General features: G+C 39.2%; 1 protein-coding gene across 1 annotated transcript in view; it reads left to right on the top strand.

Annotated features, from left to right (window-relative positions):
- The window catches only part of ncanb (neurocan b), a gene marked incomplete at its 5' end in the record, with an annotated part of 192,595 nt that overhangs the window by 43,636 nt on the left and 130,786 nt on the right, over positions 1–18,173 (top strand). The window contains 3 exon segments of the mRNA XM_036141377.1: positions 67–241; positions 2,175–2,302; positions 8,586–8,879. Of these exon segments, the coding sequence (XP_035997270.1) occupies positions 67–241; positions 2,175–2,302; positions 8,586–8,879 (597 nt within the window).

Genomic DNA, 18,173 nt, shown 5'->3' with positions numbered 1-18,173 from the left:
TTCTTATTTTCTGACTCAGCTTTCCTACTTGTTGCAATGTCTTCTATCTCTTCTTTTACATCTCAGGTGTGGTGTTCCACTACCGGGCCCCTCATGACCGCTATGCCTTGTCCTTCACTGATGCCAAGAGGGTGTGCATAGAGAACTCAGCTGCCATTGCAACACCCGGTCAGTTGCAAGCAACCTTCGCTGATGGCTACGAGAACTGTGACGCTGGCTGGCTGGCGGACCAGACTGTACGGTGAGAGGAAAAGACTTGTTTATGTTCCCCATACAGAGTCGAGTCTGAAAAACTATGGAATTGGAATATTAGGGAAGAGTATTTAAGTGCTTTTCAGGTCAGGCTGAGCATTGAAAAAGAAAATAGGATATGTAAAAATATAGTGTATTTCAAGATTTATGTCATATCACATCCATCTATCCCCTTACTTTCACTTATGGCACTAATATAGCATTATAACGCACTGTCAAACATGATATTTTTGAAAGCAGAACAAGACGAACGGCAAAGACTGGAAGAAAAACACTGATTGGCCTCTGGGTTTAAGTTTTCAAGGCAACAAATAATATACTGCAGGACACATAATGTGGATGTTAGGAGTTGGATATGTTTTGTTTTTTTCCTCCCAAATCTCTTTGCAGCATAGATACTTTCCCAGTCATTTATCCTATTTGGTAAAAAATGTTGTCAGATTTAGGCACAAGATTGTCTGAATGTCAAGTGGCAGAGGAGAATGCTCTTCATACAAACTGAAGGTATTTCCGACAATCAGGCAACATATTATGCTGTCAGTAGTGAGGGTTTTTTAACTTTAAGATCTCTCTCAAATAGCGTGACTTCTCAAAGCTGATGCATTATTTATACTAATAAAAACATTTCTAATACAGAGAAATTAACCAAAATGTTTAAGTCAAAAATGTGAATTCTAAATTAAAACTATACAGTATAATTGAAACTAATTGCTTGTTTGACAACTGGAAATTGAGTTAACATCACCTGCACCCGTTGGAGCTGCCAGTCAAAAGCCTGCATGCATTTCTTTTCTTTCTTTTCTTTTTTTGCAATTTTCTATCGAATTCCACCAAAAAATTCCCAGTTAAATCTTGGCTGGTTCTCCATATCTACATTTTACTTTTAAATCACTGTTTCTTCAATTGGTGGACATATTGTTTGTTGTCTTCTTGACAGCTTTCTTACATCACTGTAGTGGCTGGGCTGTCTTCTCTTATTGTTTTTTTCCCTCTTTCTGTCCTGCACCCTTGCTGTTTTCACTTGGTAGCTATCTAATTGGCCCAGATTCAAGAGGTTCTGATGGCACATCAGCCAAGAGGGAAGTGTCCAATTAATTTAAGGGAAAAAACCCAGAGAAACCCTTGTTATTTGTTCAGCAACAAACAGAAATGAAGCACCAGAAGCCACAGACACAACCAGGCTTTATTGCTGTTTTTTTTTTATATAAGAGAAAAATCGTTATGGTCATATGGAAATGTGTGTTTACTGTATATTTGACTATGCATTTATTTTCCAAGTCCCCGTATGCCTATTGTAATCGTTTAATCAGCTCCTTTGCTGTGCCTTGGTGCTACTGAAATCAATGTTCTCGAGGAATAATTGCAAAGGTGGGACCCTAATATAGATTGCTGTTTCTTTCTGCTCTGCAGGCATGCCAAGTCACTGAAGGAATTCCTGATTGTCTTAACCTCTCCTTGACTTCTCGCCTCTACTTCTCTCACGCTCTCTCTTTGCTTCTGTCTCAAAAAAAAATATTTCACAATTTTTGGTACACATATGGGAAGCGCTTTACACATGATTTAAAACCGTTTGTTGAACGATATTTATAATTAAAGGAACTACAGGAATATAAATCCAGCTTTTGGCAGCAGACGGATTTTACAGCTTTTTCTCATTGTGCTATTACCGTCAGTTTTGAGGGCTGGAGTTTTTTTTTCCTTGGGAAGATATCTTTATACTTAACAGTATTCAGAGCAGGAAATGATAAAGGTACTGCTGGGTTTTCATCTTCTGCTTGGGAGCAGTGACCCCTCCCTAGGGAGCCAAATCTCTCTGGGTCCCCTGTCTGTCCAAGTCTGTTTCATAGCCAAGCCCTATAAATCTTGCTTTTTCTTCTTTAACTCTGTCTGTATTTGTTCCTTCCACTTGGTTTCCTCTGCAGGTACCCTATCCAGTCACCTCGACCCCGCTGCTATGGTGATCGGGAGGACTCACCTGGTGTTCGTAACTATGGCAATAGGGCCCCGGACGAGCTGTTTGATGTCTACTGCTTTGCAAAGAAGCTTCAAGGTAGGCGTTACGAACTTCAGTCATTAATTTAAGTTAATTCAAGCATGCAGTCCTAAACCATTAGTTTCAATGAGAGGACACTATAACAGACTATACCATAGATGGAATGCTTAGAGTTTTGTGGCCCATTTTTGATAAAGGATAAAGCTGCCAATACAGATTTTATTCATTTCTTACAAACTGAGGTTGTTTAGAACCAGAATGTAGGCGGGAGGTTGACAATATCATGTTGAGGTGAGTTCATTATGGAACAAAAAATCTGAGCTCTTGCAGCGCAGAGAAAATACAGAAAAGCAGATAGGAAACTGCTATAAACACGGTTGGAAAACCAGGAAAAATTAAAGTTTACAGGTGATCGTACTATTTTTTTCCAGACTTCATGCAATCAGTCATTAATTAACTATATTAGTTAATGTCACAGATAAACTCAATGAATGGGAGTGGAAATATTAAACTGTCTTTAAGTTTTTGTATATGGAATTAGCAAAATTGTCACGGTTAGCATTTCTTACTATAAACAGTGGTCTCCCTAAACAGTCGTCTTTCCCCAAAGAAATTATGAGATTACCTTCATGATGAGATTTTCAGAAGAAACTGACAACCTTTCCAAATCCAGCATGTTCCATTACCGAGGTTGGAAGCTCAAAGGATCAAACAGCACCTCTACCGTAACACATTTACAGCTCCAGGTCAAATGACTCCTTTGCCAGTTTGATAAAAAGCTCTCAAGGCAGGTAGAGGTCGAAGACCTGTGTCCTCTTTTTCATATCTAACATATCCAGATAGGAAAACCTATTCCAAGACTGCAAAAATATGAAATGACAAAGGTAACTAAATAAACAATACCTACTAAGGTCTATTTCTACGTTGTTGTCTAATTAAACAGTCATTAACAGTTTTCTTGTTAATAGCTTTTTACACCTTTAGCTTTGGCTTCATGCTTTAAACACCACAGTGATAGTGAATTAAGATAACTTTTAGTGTTCTTCCCACTTTATCAATTTCCACACTGAACAGTGTTATAGTTATGCAACCGGTTCATGCCCAAGCATTCACTATTCAGGAAAGATCTGATTTTTTTTTATTTTAAAACGCCCAAGGGTAAACTTAAGTAATTTTGATCGTTGGTCATAACATCCAATAAAATATTGCAAATGACAAGAATACCCCTGTTTCACTATCCAGAAAGTGAAGAAAAGCAAACAAGATGGATTGCTGTGTGGCTTTGCAATAGATTTATGGTGGCCATCGTGTGATGTCCCTTTTACACCGGTCCTACCCCACTCCGACAGCTGTAATCCGCTTGTCCACACTCTACTCTATTCCACTTTTGTTGGTTTTCAGACCCGGTAAGGCCCGGGGGTATTAAAGGTAGAGTCGGCGATTTTTCCAGCATTGACACTCCTTTTTAGAATAACTTTGTATGTGCAATACCTGCTCCTCTGCTAACCAGGGGTATTGTGTGTAAAGAAAAATCTTCAAAATCCATTCTGGTCTTATTTCTTTCTTCTGAGGCCTTCCTCTTCTTCTCATAAAATTGTATGCAGTTCGCTTCTTGCGACTCTTAGCAATGTTGAAAGCAAACAGTGAGAGCAGTGGAGCTACAATGAACGGCTAACACTGAAGCTAAATTGAAACATAAACACTACACAACTTGAGGGATGGAGGGGGCGTGGGCAAGACACATAAAGGCACCTGATTGGTTCTTTCCTTTTGGACCAAATGACAGGATTGGTCAGAGTTTTTACAGGCCTGCAGCTCACACAGAGATCTATTTTTTTTAACCTTTTTCTAAATACATAATGTATTGACTACTGTCAGGATTGGACTATTGGACTCTGTATAACAAAAAGTGTTTCTGAACAGGATTACCAACTATAGCTTTGACACTTAAAATAAATCTGTGAAAAATGGTAAAAAAAAAATAAAAAAAATCATAAATTATTATTAAAAACATAAATAAAACTTAGAAAATTACAAAAAAAAATTGTATTTTGTATGTTTGTTTTTTTATGTTATTTTTAACTTTATAGAAGTTTATAGAAATGAGTGAATGGCTAATTTAAATATAAATTCTGTCAAAGTGGTTTGGGTCGTATTTTCCACAACAGAAGAACTATCCTAACCTCCATTAGTTCCCTTTTGGTGCATTAGTTACTATGCAAAAAAAATGGAAAGTGTCACAATTGCCACTTAAAACAGACTATTGCTCTTCCTGAGTCGCCACTTAAAGCCCGTCCCCTGTGAATTGTTTATTCCAAAGAGGAAAACCTCCAAAGAAAAGATCCTTCTGCTGCAGGTGTTTTGTTATGATTCCTTTTTTTCTGGTCTGTGGTTCACTTTACATTCCCATTCCCCCTCCTGTCCCTCTCCCAGCAGCTTCTCAACTGGTTTTGTCTTTTTTCAGAAACATTTGGTGAATTATGCCAAAACCTGGATGTGAAGTAATATCTTGACACAGTTTCTGAATTCAGTGAATTTAAACTTAGCTGTGTGTATTACCACTAAAAACAGCATTTTAGCTTCTAAAATCCAATGTTGTTAACATGAAACTGAAGTTTTATTTTTGTTTACTTCTCTACAAATATGTAAAACACATTTTTTTTTCAAAGTCTTCATTAATTTTGCATGATACACACACATTCCTGTCACTGTAAAATGCACTTGCAAGTCCAGAAGCTTGACAGGTGTTGCAACAGTAAACAGGTATTTACAAGGATTCAGATTTAATATAAAATTTCAGCAAAACCTACTGAGCCAACCTCTGATCTTTCAAGAGAGGTAAAAAGAAGCTAAATTTATGTATATTTAATCGTACTTATATAAGAGTCTGAACGCTTCAGGGGATGCTAAAATAATCCTCAAAGAAAAGCTGTTTTTTCCAGTATCAAATACACTACCATCCTGGAAATGGTCTTGGAGTTGATGAGCACCAGGGACAAAAAAGCATATGCAGTTCCTTGCAAAATAATTCATACCCCTTGAACTTTTTTATAGGAAAACTGAATACAGCTGGAATTAGTTTACTAAGTTGACTTCTGAAGGAAAGTCATCTGAAGGCAACCGGGTGCACTGGATTTTATTTAAAGGTATATAACCATGTAATAAACTTATTTAAAAAAGACCAAAAACAGTTTGATCATGATAAAATAAATCTATCGTATCAACTCTATCGTGATAACATTCTGATGGTCCTTTTTGTGCATAAATATAGCCCAGCACCAGGCGTGATGTCCAGATATAAACAGATGTGGCACCATCTACTGGCAGTATTGCAGAACCATGAAAATGCTGGCTTGCTTAATTAATTAATTAATTAATTTAAATTTATAAATACCTTGCTTAATTTATAAATACCTTGTAATTAATGGCGGACCGAGCCTGACCCTCTGCAATGCCTCGCAGTAAAGCGCCAGCCCGGCATGATCAAAGACCAACCGTTATTAATTAAATACACCAATCAACTTTTAGAGCCTTATATCAGAATATTTACTCACGTCATTCAACTCTGTGGTCACATCTGAGCAATCGGCAGGTTTAGCGTCCGCTTCTGTGAACACCAATATTCACACTGTATTCCTAGCAACATCCCAGTCTTTTTGTGAGCCACACTTATCAGTTTTTTTTATTTGTAAAAAAAAATCTCAGTATTAATCTCAGTAAGCAGTATTGTTTTTACCTTCACAATCATTTGCTGTCACTTGAAAAGCCCAATTGGTATGAATAGTTTTGCAAGGCATTGTTCATTTAGCCATATGCCAGTAAGATTTTCCTTGTTTGTAAAAAAAAAAAAACAAAAAAAAAAAAATGCAATTTTTATTTTATTTATTCATTTATTTTTTTAAGGCTGCGAAATTTTGTCGGAAGTTACACATTCTTGATGGTGTAACTTATTGCTTTGTCTTAATTGTTCATCCAGTAAACAGAGGCAAAACAGTAATCAGTATCTTTATCAATCAACGTCACTTTGTTCACAAAATAAACTAAGTGCAATTTGATGCCAAGATTGGGAGATGGTTTCATTAAAAAACATAGAAAATACAAGTTACAGGAAATTATTTTGGGCTCTCTTTTGCTCACCATTAGTTTAGCATCTTAGCCACTAAGGTAATACATACACTCCGTGTGGGCATCAGGGAAATTTGCATCTATTCACCTGACCCAATATAATAGGAGCAGATGTTCAAAACTCTAAAGACTATACTATAGTGTGTTCAATCTTCCCGTTATCTGTTTTAAATAAATCTTTTTGAATTAACTGCAGACATGTCTCAAATAGGTTGTCAAAAAAGTACAGATTAAGTCTTTGTGTTTCCTCTACCGTTGTTTTAAAACTCCTCACTGATACTGAAAATAGCTGATTCCTCACAAGTTACAGTGTCTATTTTGTCAGCATGAAATGGTACGGTGGACTTATTGAGTACAAAAAAAAAAGTTTTTGAGTTACTCACTGGTCAGGGACAATCAAGCTGAAAACTGACCAGTTCACATCATCAGCCGATTTTTGAGGGCACCTCTTGCTAGGATGAGTCTAAATGCATGATAATCTTTTGTGTAAATACTGCTATATTGCAGCATTATCTAACATGCTGAACTTAGTTGGTTAATTAGTCAGGCAATCTGCTCCTGTAACCAGCCTATAGTCATCCTAGCTTATAAATAATGGTCGCATCTTATCAGCTGTATTTTCAAAACAGTGTTATGTTACGAAGATTTACTGATGGATCTCCCTCTTTTTGTTTCTGCACCATGACTGTTCTGACTAGAAATATCATTAGCTTTGCAAAAGACTTAAAAATGTAGTTGCCTTCTTTCAGCCAAAGTAAGCTGTGGTTACTCCAGCTTTTTCTCCGGCAGCTGATCAGCAGCTCTTTAATCCATAGAAACCGTCTGATAAAAAATGTTGTGGTTCTGAGAAAGATATTTTGCAATGTCTTGATACCTCCAACCTGTCAGTTTCTGGTCGCAATATTAAACCGCGCTCACATGAGTCACCCATCAGTGCAAATTTTGAAAGGTAGCTCTAGACTAAATAATAACCCAGCACATAACCTACCTTTATATCTATTTAATTTTACCCGCCTGGCTGATATAAGATGTTTGCTATGCTTTGCCTCTTCATACTCCTGAAAGCAGTCATTATAAGAGCAGGTTTTTAAAATCACAGTCTGACCTTTGAGTCGCTTATTATGTGGTGGTATAGCTGTAGGTGTCATCAAACCTAATAGAGCAAGGTCCAAATTTTCTACAGCTGTTTACATATTATTTATACTCAGAATGCCATTGAGGGAACAAAGTTTGTGGAAAACCAGTCAAAAGTTTATATTCAGTTATGGAAATTAAACATTTATTTAACTGATCATCTTTTTTGAATGAATGACTCCGTGGAACATTTTTCAAAATAAAAAAAATCAGTATCCGTACATCCAGAACAGGTTTGTCTCTTTCATAACTAAGATACTTTTTGAAATACTATTTAACCTAACGGTCTGTTGGACTCTTGGAGAAAGCAGGCATGGAGAGAGCATATTCCCATGCAAAAATACCTTGGTACACAACAGCTTCTTACTATAATATATATTTTTCTCTTTTTTATGTTCAAGCACATTTTACTTTAGCTTGCATCCATTCCAACATGTCTGGTATCACATAATTAAACTAGATTTCCTCTTCTTTCTGGCAACATCTGGACCATCAACCTTCACAGTTTTGCTCAGTAGAACTGGAAATCCTTGTGGAAATCTTCTGGATTCTTGTTCCAAAGTTCTTCCTCTGCACTGCAGCTCTTGTTTTGTACCACACCCTAAACATGATTTTATATCCGCACAGACACAACATTCTCTGTCTTTCTTGCCTATTTTCATCAATAACAGCAATATTTAACAGTTTCTTCTAGTGCTTTCCTTAGTTGTCTGTTATTTCACTTTGTCTTTGATCTCTTTTGTAAATGCACAGACTACTGAGTTGAAAGCATGCTGCATTGTCTTGACTTTAGACTGTTGGCAGAGATTTTCTTACATAAAATATTTTTTTTGTTATTCCAATAATTGTAGCTATCAAAAGGAGAACTTGAAAAAAGCTAGAAGTTGGTGCTTGTAATGCAATTTAACAAATATATGTATTTAAAAATAAATAATAATAGCAATGCATTTTTATTTTATTACTAATTAATACTAAATAATAATAAAACATATAGACTCTAATGTATCTATATCCATTTTAAAAACTAAATCCACCATGAAACCAATTATTCTGCTCCATCTCCAACTTTCTCCATCTCCAGGTGAGGTGTTCCACTCCACCGTGCCAGAGAAGCTGAGCCTTGCCACCGCCTCCACCCACTGCCACTCTCTGGGAGCCCAGCTGGCCACCGTCGGGCAGCTCTACTTGGCTTGGCAGGCTGGTCTAGACCAGTGTGACCCCGGCTGGCTAGCAGATGGCAGCGTTCGCTACCCCATCAACGTCCCACGGAAGAACTGCGGCGGAGACGAGCCCGGGGTGCGGACCGTCTACAACAACCCGAACCGTACCGGCTTCCCGGCCACCACTGCCCACTTTGACGCCTACTGCCACAGAGGTAACCAGAGCTCTCTGGTGTATGATAACGTCAGTTTAACAACATTGTGGTAATTGCCATAGCAACAACCGCGGGGTCTTGGGACTTGCTTTCCATTCAGATTTTTAATTAGCACTAAGTATGTGTGTCACACATGAAGGAGTTGGAGTAAGACTGTGTGACATTTGTGTTCCTCCTGGTGGATTTGAGAGCTGGTATGGTGTGTTCAGAAGACTGAGAGACAGAATGGGAAGACAGATAAAAAGAGGAAGAGGCGAGAGCAAAGAACAGTCAGAATGACTCTGACTGACCTTGTGCTTTTATCAGTGGCTGGATGAGAGATAAAAAATAAAAAAAGATAGGGTGCCTTTAAAAAGGATATTTCTTCAAATTATTCATATTTTGTCACATTACAACCACAGGATTGGATGTATCTTTACGTGTGATAGAGCAACACAAAGTAGCACACAATTGTGAAGACAAAGAGAAGTGACAGATGAAGTAAAATATGGAAAGAGTTCACTTGGATTTGTCCTTCTTCACCGTGATACTCCTAAATATTGTCACCTTAGGTGCTTTTTGAAATCTAGTGAAGGTGGGGGTGGGCAACTAACACTGCATTTCAACCTAAACACACATCCTCCCACTGAAACACGACAGCATCATGCTGTGGGAAGCTTTTCTTCAGCAGAGAGAAAGGTGCACCGTAGTTGTTTGGAAAATGGGTTAGGCTAAATAGATTGCAATACTAAAAGAAACACTGTTAGACAATTCACAAGACTTGAGACTATGGCAGAGGTTCAAGATGGACAAAAAAACAGACATGGGTAAAACATACAGCGACAAACTTAATGGGATGGTTTAGATGAACGCATGTGTTAGAACGGCCTAGTACGTACCTACATTTAATGGAGAATACTTGAAAATTGATGTTTATGGATGATTTACATCCAATCAGGCTGGGATTAATCTGCATTTGAATTTTTTGGGGAAAAAAATAAGCATACACTTCATTCTCTAGATGTAAAAAGTTATAAGTGACACACCCCACAAGACCACAGCTGTAACTGTAGAGAAAAGAGGTACAAAGTATTGACTCAGCAGTGCTGAATGCAATGGAATGGCACACTTTCTAATCTAGCAAAAATGTTTAAAACGGTTGATTTCCATCTGTTTCTCAACTATAGACTGCTTTGTGTTGTTCTAAAACACAAAAAGTCCCCCAATGGTACGTTGTAGTGTGTGAAGTTTGTGGTTATAATGTGACAGAGCTGCAAGGGGCGGCAGTTTCATTTTCACATTGATGTGACAACTCTCCGTTTGGGTCACGGATATGATATTGCTTCTAATTTCATGGCTTAACATTGTTTGGACATCTTGCATTGACTGCTAAATATACCAGCTTCATATCTGAGAATGACATTTCCATAAATGGAGAAAAATGTCAGTTTCATCTATCAAAGTGCCACTCCTTAAGTGAAACATTTGCAGCACCTCAAATCATGTTAAAGTGAGCAAGATCAGCATGGAAACAGAGCGGCTGGGAATCTGTCAAAACAAACATATGATGGATGGTTCCGTCTTGCAAGCCCTCTTAATATTTTACATAAATCATACCAGCTATATTAAGAGGTTAAATGGTAATATGATTAGTTCGATAACATTTTTATTTACATGAATCTCATTAATATGGACCTATGTGTGTACATTTGAAGTGACAGGAAGTTTTTGTGGAAGTTGTTCTGGTGAACTCCAAACAGACTTGTCATTTCATCTTTTGGATTCACTCCAGGGTTGATTGTGGAAACAGGTGTTGTGCAGCTGCAGATAAAGTGAAGTAAAGGGAAATGTGAATGTTTTGTGTTGCAGCCCACCAGCCAGCAGCGATCCAGGCGTCTGAGGCGAAGGCTCCGTACCTGACTGTGAGACCGGTGTCGGAGGCTTTGTCTTTAGTCACTAAAGCCCAGAAACGTGGCCCCGCCAGTAGGATGTCCATCTGGGCTGACCTATTTGCCTCAAACAAAACAGGAGTCCCCTCCTTTGCTAAAAACAATGACTCGTCGGAAATATCCGAAGAGCACGTCGTCATCAACTTAAACCCTGAGGAAGATTGGGACGAAAGGCGCAACGGATCCAGGATAAGCCAGATAGATCCGGACGTTTCTGAGGGGACAGGTAGCAACATGACTTCTGGCTTTCCTGACCTCGAGAGTACAGATAACCATGGGGGTTCAGCCCATGAGGACAAGGATCACAGCTACTTTGGATCAGAAAGCCCAGCGTTATCCCCCATTGCCTCTTCCACCCCCCAGCCTCAGGCAAGTTACAGTCTTCTCACTGAATTTGTTAAAACTCTCATGAGGCCCTTTAAGTTTTTGACGGGAAGCAAAGGGACTGACAAGACAGAGCCGGAACCCACACTGCCTGAGGAAAAAGCTTCAGAGCACCAGTCACAGGGAGAGGCATTCGGCAAAAATCTAAGCGTTCCTAAACCCAGCGGATACAAGGGCAGCATGGACAATGCCATCCTGGAGCACAGAAGCAGCACGTTCCCCCTCAGGGGTCCCAAAAGCGGCCTTCAGAGTTCAGAAAAGGGTCTCTCGGAGCAGGAAAAAGAGCTGATGCCTCTCATTAAGCCGGTGCCTTCGGTCCCAAACGCAGAGCAAAGGGTCAGCGGCGTTCACCCTGCGAACGGGGGAACCAGCTCGACGAATGACGACCTGCAATCCACTTTTAATGGTGAGAGATGTTTGTGCGTCTGTTAGCAAATCCATGGTGACCTTAAAAACAAAGCTGTCTCAAAGCTGCGTCATTTATAATTCAAGCAAACGTGGTACTAAACAGAAACTCTTTGGCCTCAAGTAGAGGCGTGGTGCTTTTAAATGTTGCTGGTAAATATGGGATCTTTGCATGTCACCATATTTAAAACAATCTCAGCCTCTGCACTACACTTGCTGTTATAGCCCCTCAAGGATTCTGCAATATATCCCTCCGCAGGGCAATTTGAAATATCGCATGAAATTTAATTACTGTGATTGCAAACAAACGAAGGGGGGTGGGGGTGCACGTGTGGGAGTGCAAAATGTTGAAACAAATGTATTTTTTTTGTCTGTCATGATCGCTTTGTTTGCCATACAAGCCTGGCAAGCTTGAATATTCTTCTTTCCAAACAAAGCAGACCTGCATCCAAACTTGAAGCTTAGTCCTAGGAGTCAAAGATGCATCAGGCTTAAAAGATTAAATGTGCTGAATAAATTAAATCGCACACAAAAGAGGAAAACACGGTAGAAATGTGGTCTGTGTGAACCAAAGAACGAGCAGGGCTAGTTTGAGAGATGAGCGGATAGAAAAGGTCAACACTTGGTCACTTCCAGCTAGCGTTTTTTTTTTTTTTTTCAAAAACACTTCAGGAACAAAGCTGAGATCTCCTCCTCCAGTTTATGACTGCAGGGGAAACCGAAGAAGAAATAAATACAGTAGAAAGAATTTATACATTTAAATGTTTTGGTGTAGCAGCTACAAATCTCTGTGTTTAACTGGGAGGTCGTTTAATAGACCACTACAAAGTAGTTTGTTGTTGTAAAGTTAAAAAACAGTCTAATTTTATTCCATTAGAGTTAAAGACCTCTTAAAGTGTGGGATGCATATTCTTCCGTCGATAAGAACCACGTTTGCTGTGATCATGGCTGTAAGTCTTTTGGGGTTTGTCTTTACAAGTTTTGTGTATCTAGAGACTGAAAGTTCTAACTCTGACCAGCTTTACTGTCTTTGTTGAGCAAAAGGACCCCCAAACTATTTTGCTGCCTCCAACATGTTTCATGATGAGGATGGCCTGTCCAGGGTCTTAGGTTCCTGCTAGACATAGCCCTGTGAAAATAAGCCCAAATAAGCCCAAAGGTTAGATTTTGGGTTCATCTGACAACCTTCTTCCGCATGTCTGCTACGTCACTTTGCAGAAGAGGCTTCCTATGACCTCCTGTTAGTAATTTTAAAAATATTTTACTGTTCCATAAGGGTCAGACCTTTAGAGCTTTCAGTGCCACAGCGCCCCGTCCATGTCTCCTAACTTAGCTGTGGACCTCTTCAGTTTCATGAGTCTCCTGGCTGCCTCTCTAATTTAAGCTCTCCTTTCCCAGTCTATCAGTTTAGGTGGACGGCTACGACCTTGATAGGTTGGCAGTTGTGCCACTCTTTCAGTTTATGTTGAGGGTTGGGACTGTGCGTCGTGAGGTATTCACAATTTTGGATATTGTTTTGCATCCTAAACCTACTTCAAACCTCACCACAACTTTATTCCTGGCATATCCAGAGGGTGTCTTGGTCTTCATGGCTTTGTTGTTCATTAACGTTCCCTAACACATTTCTGAAACCTTCGACAGAAAACTGTACTTATTCTGAATTTAAATGACACAGGCGGATTCTGTTTGCTATTAGGGTGACTTTCAAAGACGGTTGGGTGCACTGGATTTTATTTAGGGGTCTCAAAGTAAAGAGGCTGAGAATACTTACCACACATTTTTGTCTGTAAAAGAAATTGGAAAACAGGTATCATTCCACCTTCACTTCACTTCTTAGTTTTGCTCTATCACAAAATTCTAATTAAATATGTTGAGGTGAAAAAATAAGAACATGTAAAACGTTTGAATGGGGCAATATTACTTGAGCAAGGCATTGCTTGTGCTATTAGATTGCAGGACCAATAACTACCCGAGCAGTGCATTTACTGTAAGTCCAGTCCACGTTTCTTTCAGAAGAGACATGCAAAAGCTGAGAGAAAGGCGTAGCGCGGTCCATGGCTGAACGAGGCAGCTTTTCTTCTAATAGGCATGACAGATAACACACACATCCTTGACATTGGCTAAAAGGAGAGGACAGAGACAAAGAAGAACACTCTCACACACACAGCTAGAGGAATTATTCAATAAGTGCATTGCTTTTCTCGCCTTGCAGTTGCTGGCTTTATTAACATAAATACTCACCGCCGCGTTACCTGAAATCCCATGGCAACCCCATCTCAAGGTATTATTGAAAACCCAAGCTTTAGTCGTCGTGCATTATTTACAGCCTTATCCAATTAACGCGGAGACTGGGCTGCACCACTGTTCACTCCAATCTCCATCTATATCTCAGCCAATTAAGGGCCTGGCTTTTCTGAAGGTGGATGCTAATGATCACAGTAAAGGGTGGGGAACAAACAAGACCGGAGCAAGGAAGCAAGGAAAAAGAGAAAGATGGGGGAAAAAAAGAAGGTGAGGTGAAGAAAGATTTTTTTTTCTGGAAAGCTGCTGAGACGGGAAGCTACCACGCTTCCTACGGAAACATGAGTGGGTTGAAATGAGTCTGTCAAAGCACACTGCAGGATGTCCTTTGGATCGCAGCGGTCCTTTGCAATTAAAAGTGCCATGATTTTTTAGATTAAGGAGGATGAAATTGTTCGCCTTGCACGCCACCGATTCTGGTAAGGTTTTTATGATTGAATGTTTATGTCACCAACTGCTGGCATAGAATAGGTGATGGGGATATGTGACTTACTTACTACTTACTAAGACCAGTGGAATAATTTCAGCCAATTCAAGGCTTATTCCATTATACAATTTCACAAAGGAAGAACATCTTCATGGTGAGAGAAAAATAAAGGCCGCCTGCTTAAAATTATTGTTGTCCCATAGGGACAATTTTGCCTTGTAACAAAGTGAAAATATAGAAAGCACTATCACCGATACAAAATCGCTACCATTATACATCAAAAGAGAAAAAAAATAATAATTTATTAAAATAGTAAACTAATCAACAAAAAGAATTCTACTTGATAACTTCTTATGTTTAACTGAATAATGGCCTTAATAATACAATTTCTTCCATCCACTGGATCTTGCTTTTAGGAGCTTGAATCCTTTACAAGATTGTAGAAGCTCATATTTGCTATAGAATCATGGTAGGAAGCGGTAGACAGTTCAATCTCTGCCCACCCTTTGTGGACCCGTGTTTTTCTTCAGCTGCTGGGCGCTACAGGAGCAGAGCTCCTTGCCTTTCCACGCTAATGCATGGTTGTGACGGGATGCTTTTATATTCTTTACAGACGTCAGATTTATCAAAGTTTCGAGTTGCACAGATATTCGCAAGCACATGAATATCCTATTGATTGCCTGTCCTCCATCTGGAGATTTTTTCATTGACAATGTCTGGGTCAGCATGACTTTCTTGCAAAGAAACTAGGCCGAGTTTATATTTGAACAGCTTGAACAGGAGATGACCTTCCCATAAATACTCAGGAAAAGCAGCTTGTTCTTGTAAAAAAGTCTCTCTTTTGTTATAAACTAGACAATTAATCATATTGCTATTTTGGAGATTATTTCTACTTCAACATATCCTCCACGTGGGTATGTTTAATGCCCTGAAAAATGCCATGCTTCCTTAGCTCGAGATTATCAGTACCATGATCCAATAACTACACTGCAATAAGGGAACTACAAGTAAGTAAAATTTTCTTGAAAAGAGTGTATTTGTCCTTGATTTGAGCAGGAAAAACAATATTATCTGCCAATGGAAAGAGTAGTGTCACCCCTAAGATGAGATACTTAATTATACTGTACTTGAAATTAGCTGATGGAGATGAGTTGTTCCTATTTTAAGTGTGAAAATCTTATTCCATACACAGAAAATCATATTTACCTGCTCAAATTAAGGACAAATACACTCATTTCAAGACAATTTTATTTACTTTTAGTTCTGTTTTTGCAGTGTAATTAATTCAATGAAAATATCACTATTACTTCAAAAGGATTACAGTGTTTTTGATAAATAAATAAAATAAAAAATTGTGTGCTCAAGACCTCAAACTGGCAAGCAAACATATTCGGTTATTCAGCTTGTACATTAAAATATCTTAATACTGTCTATCAGATGTTTCTTGGGCTCCACAAACAGTTGCTCGTTATCTATTAAACAAAAACACACACACAAGCATCACACGTCAGCCATGTGATGCCTGAGCCTGAACTGATTCGATTGAAAAATGTAACATAGACGCTCCTGACATGATTCACCGGGCCCGGCAATAAGTCCTCAGCGTATCTTATTAGATGCCATATCTGTAGACGGTACAGTGTTTTCAGCTCCCCTTTGTCACCCCCTGCTCTCACAATTTAATATCATGTCTGCCTGACCTAGGAGATTCGCACAGCCCGTTTACCCTGGTAAAGTGGAGTGAACGCAGCCGAAGCAGAAGCACTTACAGTGGAAGCACGCAATTACAGTCTGAAAGGGGCTTATTATAAGTTTGTTTTGCAGCGTTTCTGCTTCGGGTTGATTTTTTTTGTCCTTCTTAGTCTACTGCCGACAGTTAGAGCAGCACAGATGAACTTAACTAGTGCTCTAAACATTGCCATAAAATCATCCAACACTATACCTAATCGTCTCATTTTATTTATTACATGGGTCATTACGTAGATGGTCAAACCAGATTAATGACTTTAATTATTCCCGCTTCCATCAATGTGCAAAGTAAAAGTATGTAATTACCTATTTTGGATTATTAATAAGACAATTATGCCTGGCATCAAGGCTCTTATGGAAATGAACCCCTAACTCATAAACCTCACTTAGGCATAAGGCAATGGAGCACCTTGTGAATAATTTACACGCAGTTTAATCTTTTATTCATGGACATCTTTGTGTATGTTCTGGCTCATGCTGCAATTTGTTGTGTCGTCCCGCTGTTCTTTTTGGACATGTAAAGCGAGCCAAAGACTGATGACGCTGCATGCTCCGGCCCCTCATGGATGCAGACGCAGCTACAGCTGCACTGCTGCCCTGAAAAAAGCCACCTCATACCAGCCATGACTCACTCATACAAATAGAATTAATTATTGATAGCGTTGACAAAGTTGAGTTTAAAGACTGTAAACTGATAGGGTACAGTGGACCACTTAATCTAAACAAAAAGACAATAGCTGGAGCTGGTGGTACAGCAAGTTATTTGGTTATTGTGTTACAAATGAGACTTTTTGTCTCCATATGGCCTGGGTTAGGGTTAACCTGCGGGTAACTGTGTTTCAGCAAGAGCCAGTTTGGGGCAAAATAATCCACAGAGACTGAGTCGAAGATTTTATATACCTAAATTCTCTTAGGTATATGCTTCCATTTGTTGTGCGTGGATGTGTGTGCATTTGCTGTATACACATTTGTTTTTACTTTTCTGTGTGTCTGTGTGTTAAGTTTTGTTCGATGATCTTTAACCCTGATCAACACTGCGAAAAGGCCAACAACAGACAAATCCAGCCAGTCAATTCCAGATCAAAGGACCCATTCCTGCTATTTTTAGTTCACCAGAAATCCCTGTGGACATTACATAGACAACATTGAGCATTTTGGTAAAATAAATTATTTTAGTGTGAAGAACCTAGCAGACTGGCACCCACATTTGACATATTACCTTGGAAATGTTATTATTAATGGGCTGCACAGTATCGCAGAGGTTAGTGCTCTTGCCTTGCAGCAGGCTGCATGCTGGTAACCCCTTTCTATGTTGAGTTTGCATGTTCTTGCTGGTCGTCTGTTGCTTCCAACCAGGTACTCTGGCTTCCTCCCACGGTCCACAAATATGACTGTTAGGTTAATTGCCCTGTCTCCTAAATGTCCTTCGGTAAGACTGTGTGTGTGGATACATGGTTGTCTGTCCTGTGTGTTGCCCTGGGATTAACTGGCGACATTTCCAAGGTGTACCCCATCTTTCACCAAATACTCCTCCTCACCAGTTTCTGTGACCAGGTATGGATAGACAATGGATGGCTGAATGTGAGAACTGGGGCACAAATGCTGTTAAGAACAAGAAAAAAAATCTAATGTTTAATCAGCACTCACCTCAGCATGTTAAATGTTTGAAGTGGTTGTTACTTATGGCGCCTGGACTTGATAATTATTTGACCTATTGGAGACATTCATAAAGTGCCTGTAGAGCAAAGATGGCTAGGCAATTCATAAATATGGAAGATAATAAAACGAGTTGATACCTTACAGCAAAAATAATGTCCTTTGTCCTCACTGCCACAAATGATCACATTGTATTAATTATTTCTCTATGTCTTTTTATTTCTCGTAGAATTTCTTCCTTCAGATCCCGTTGAGAATTCACCGTCTATCAACAATGTCAACAAATCTGATCTACCGAGTTCTAGGGAAGGCCATTTGTTCGCTCCTGTCTCCAATGCTCAGTTCCAGTGGGCCCCTAAGTCAGGGAGTGGTCCCAAACACGGGCTTCCTGAAAGTGTGGCATATTTAGCCGAACAAGAATCTTGGGAGCCAAGAGAAGCTAAG

Source organism: Fundulus heteroclitus, chromosome 9 (genome assembly GCF_011125445.2).
Source record: "Fundulus heteroclitus isolate FHET01 chromosome 9, MU-UCD_Fhet_4.1, whole genome shotgun sequence".
NCBI lineage: Eukaryota > Metazoa > Chordata > Actinopteri > Cyprinodontiformes > Fundulidae > Fundulus > Fundulus heteroclitus.
This window is presented reverse-complemented; position numbering and strand designations above follow the sequence as displayed.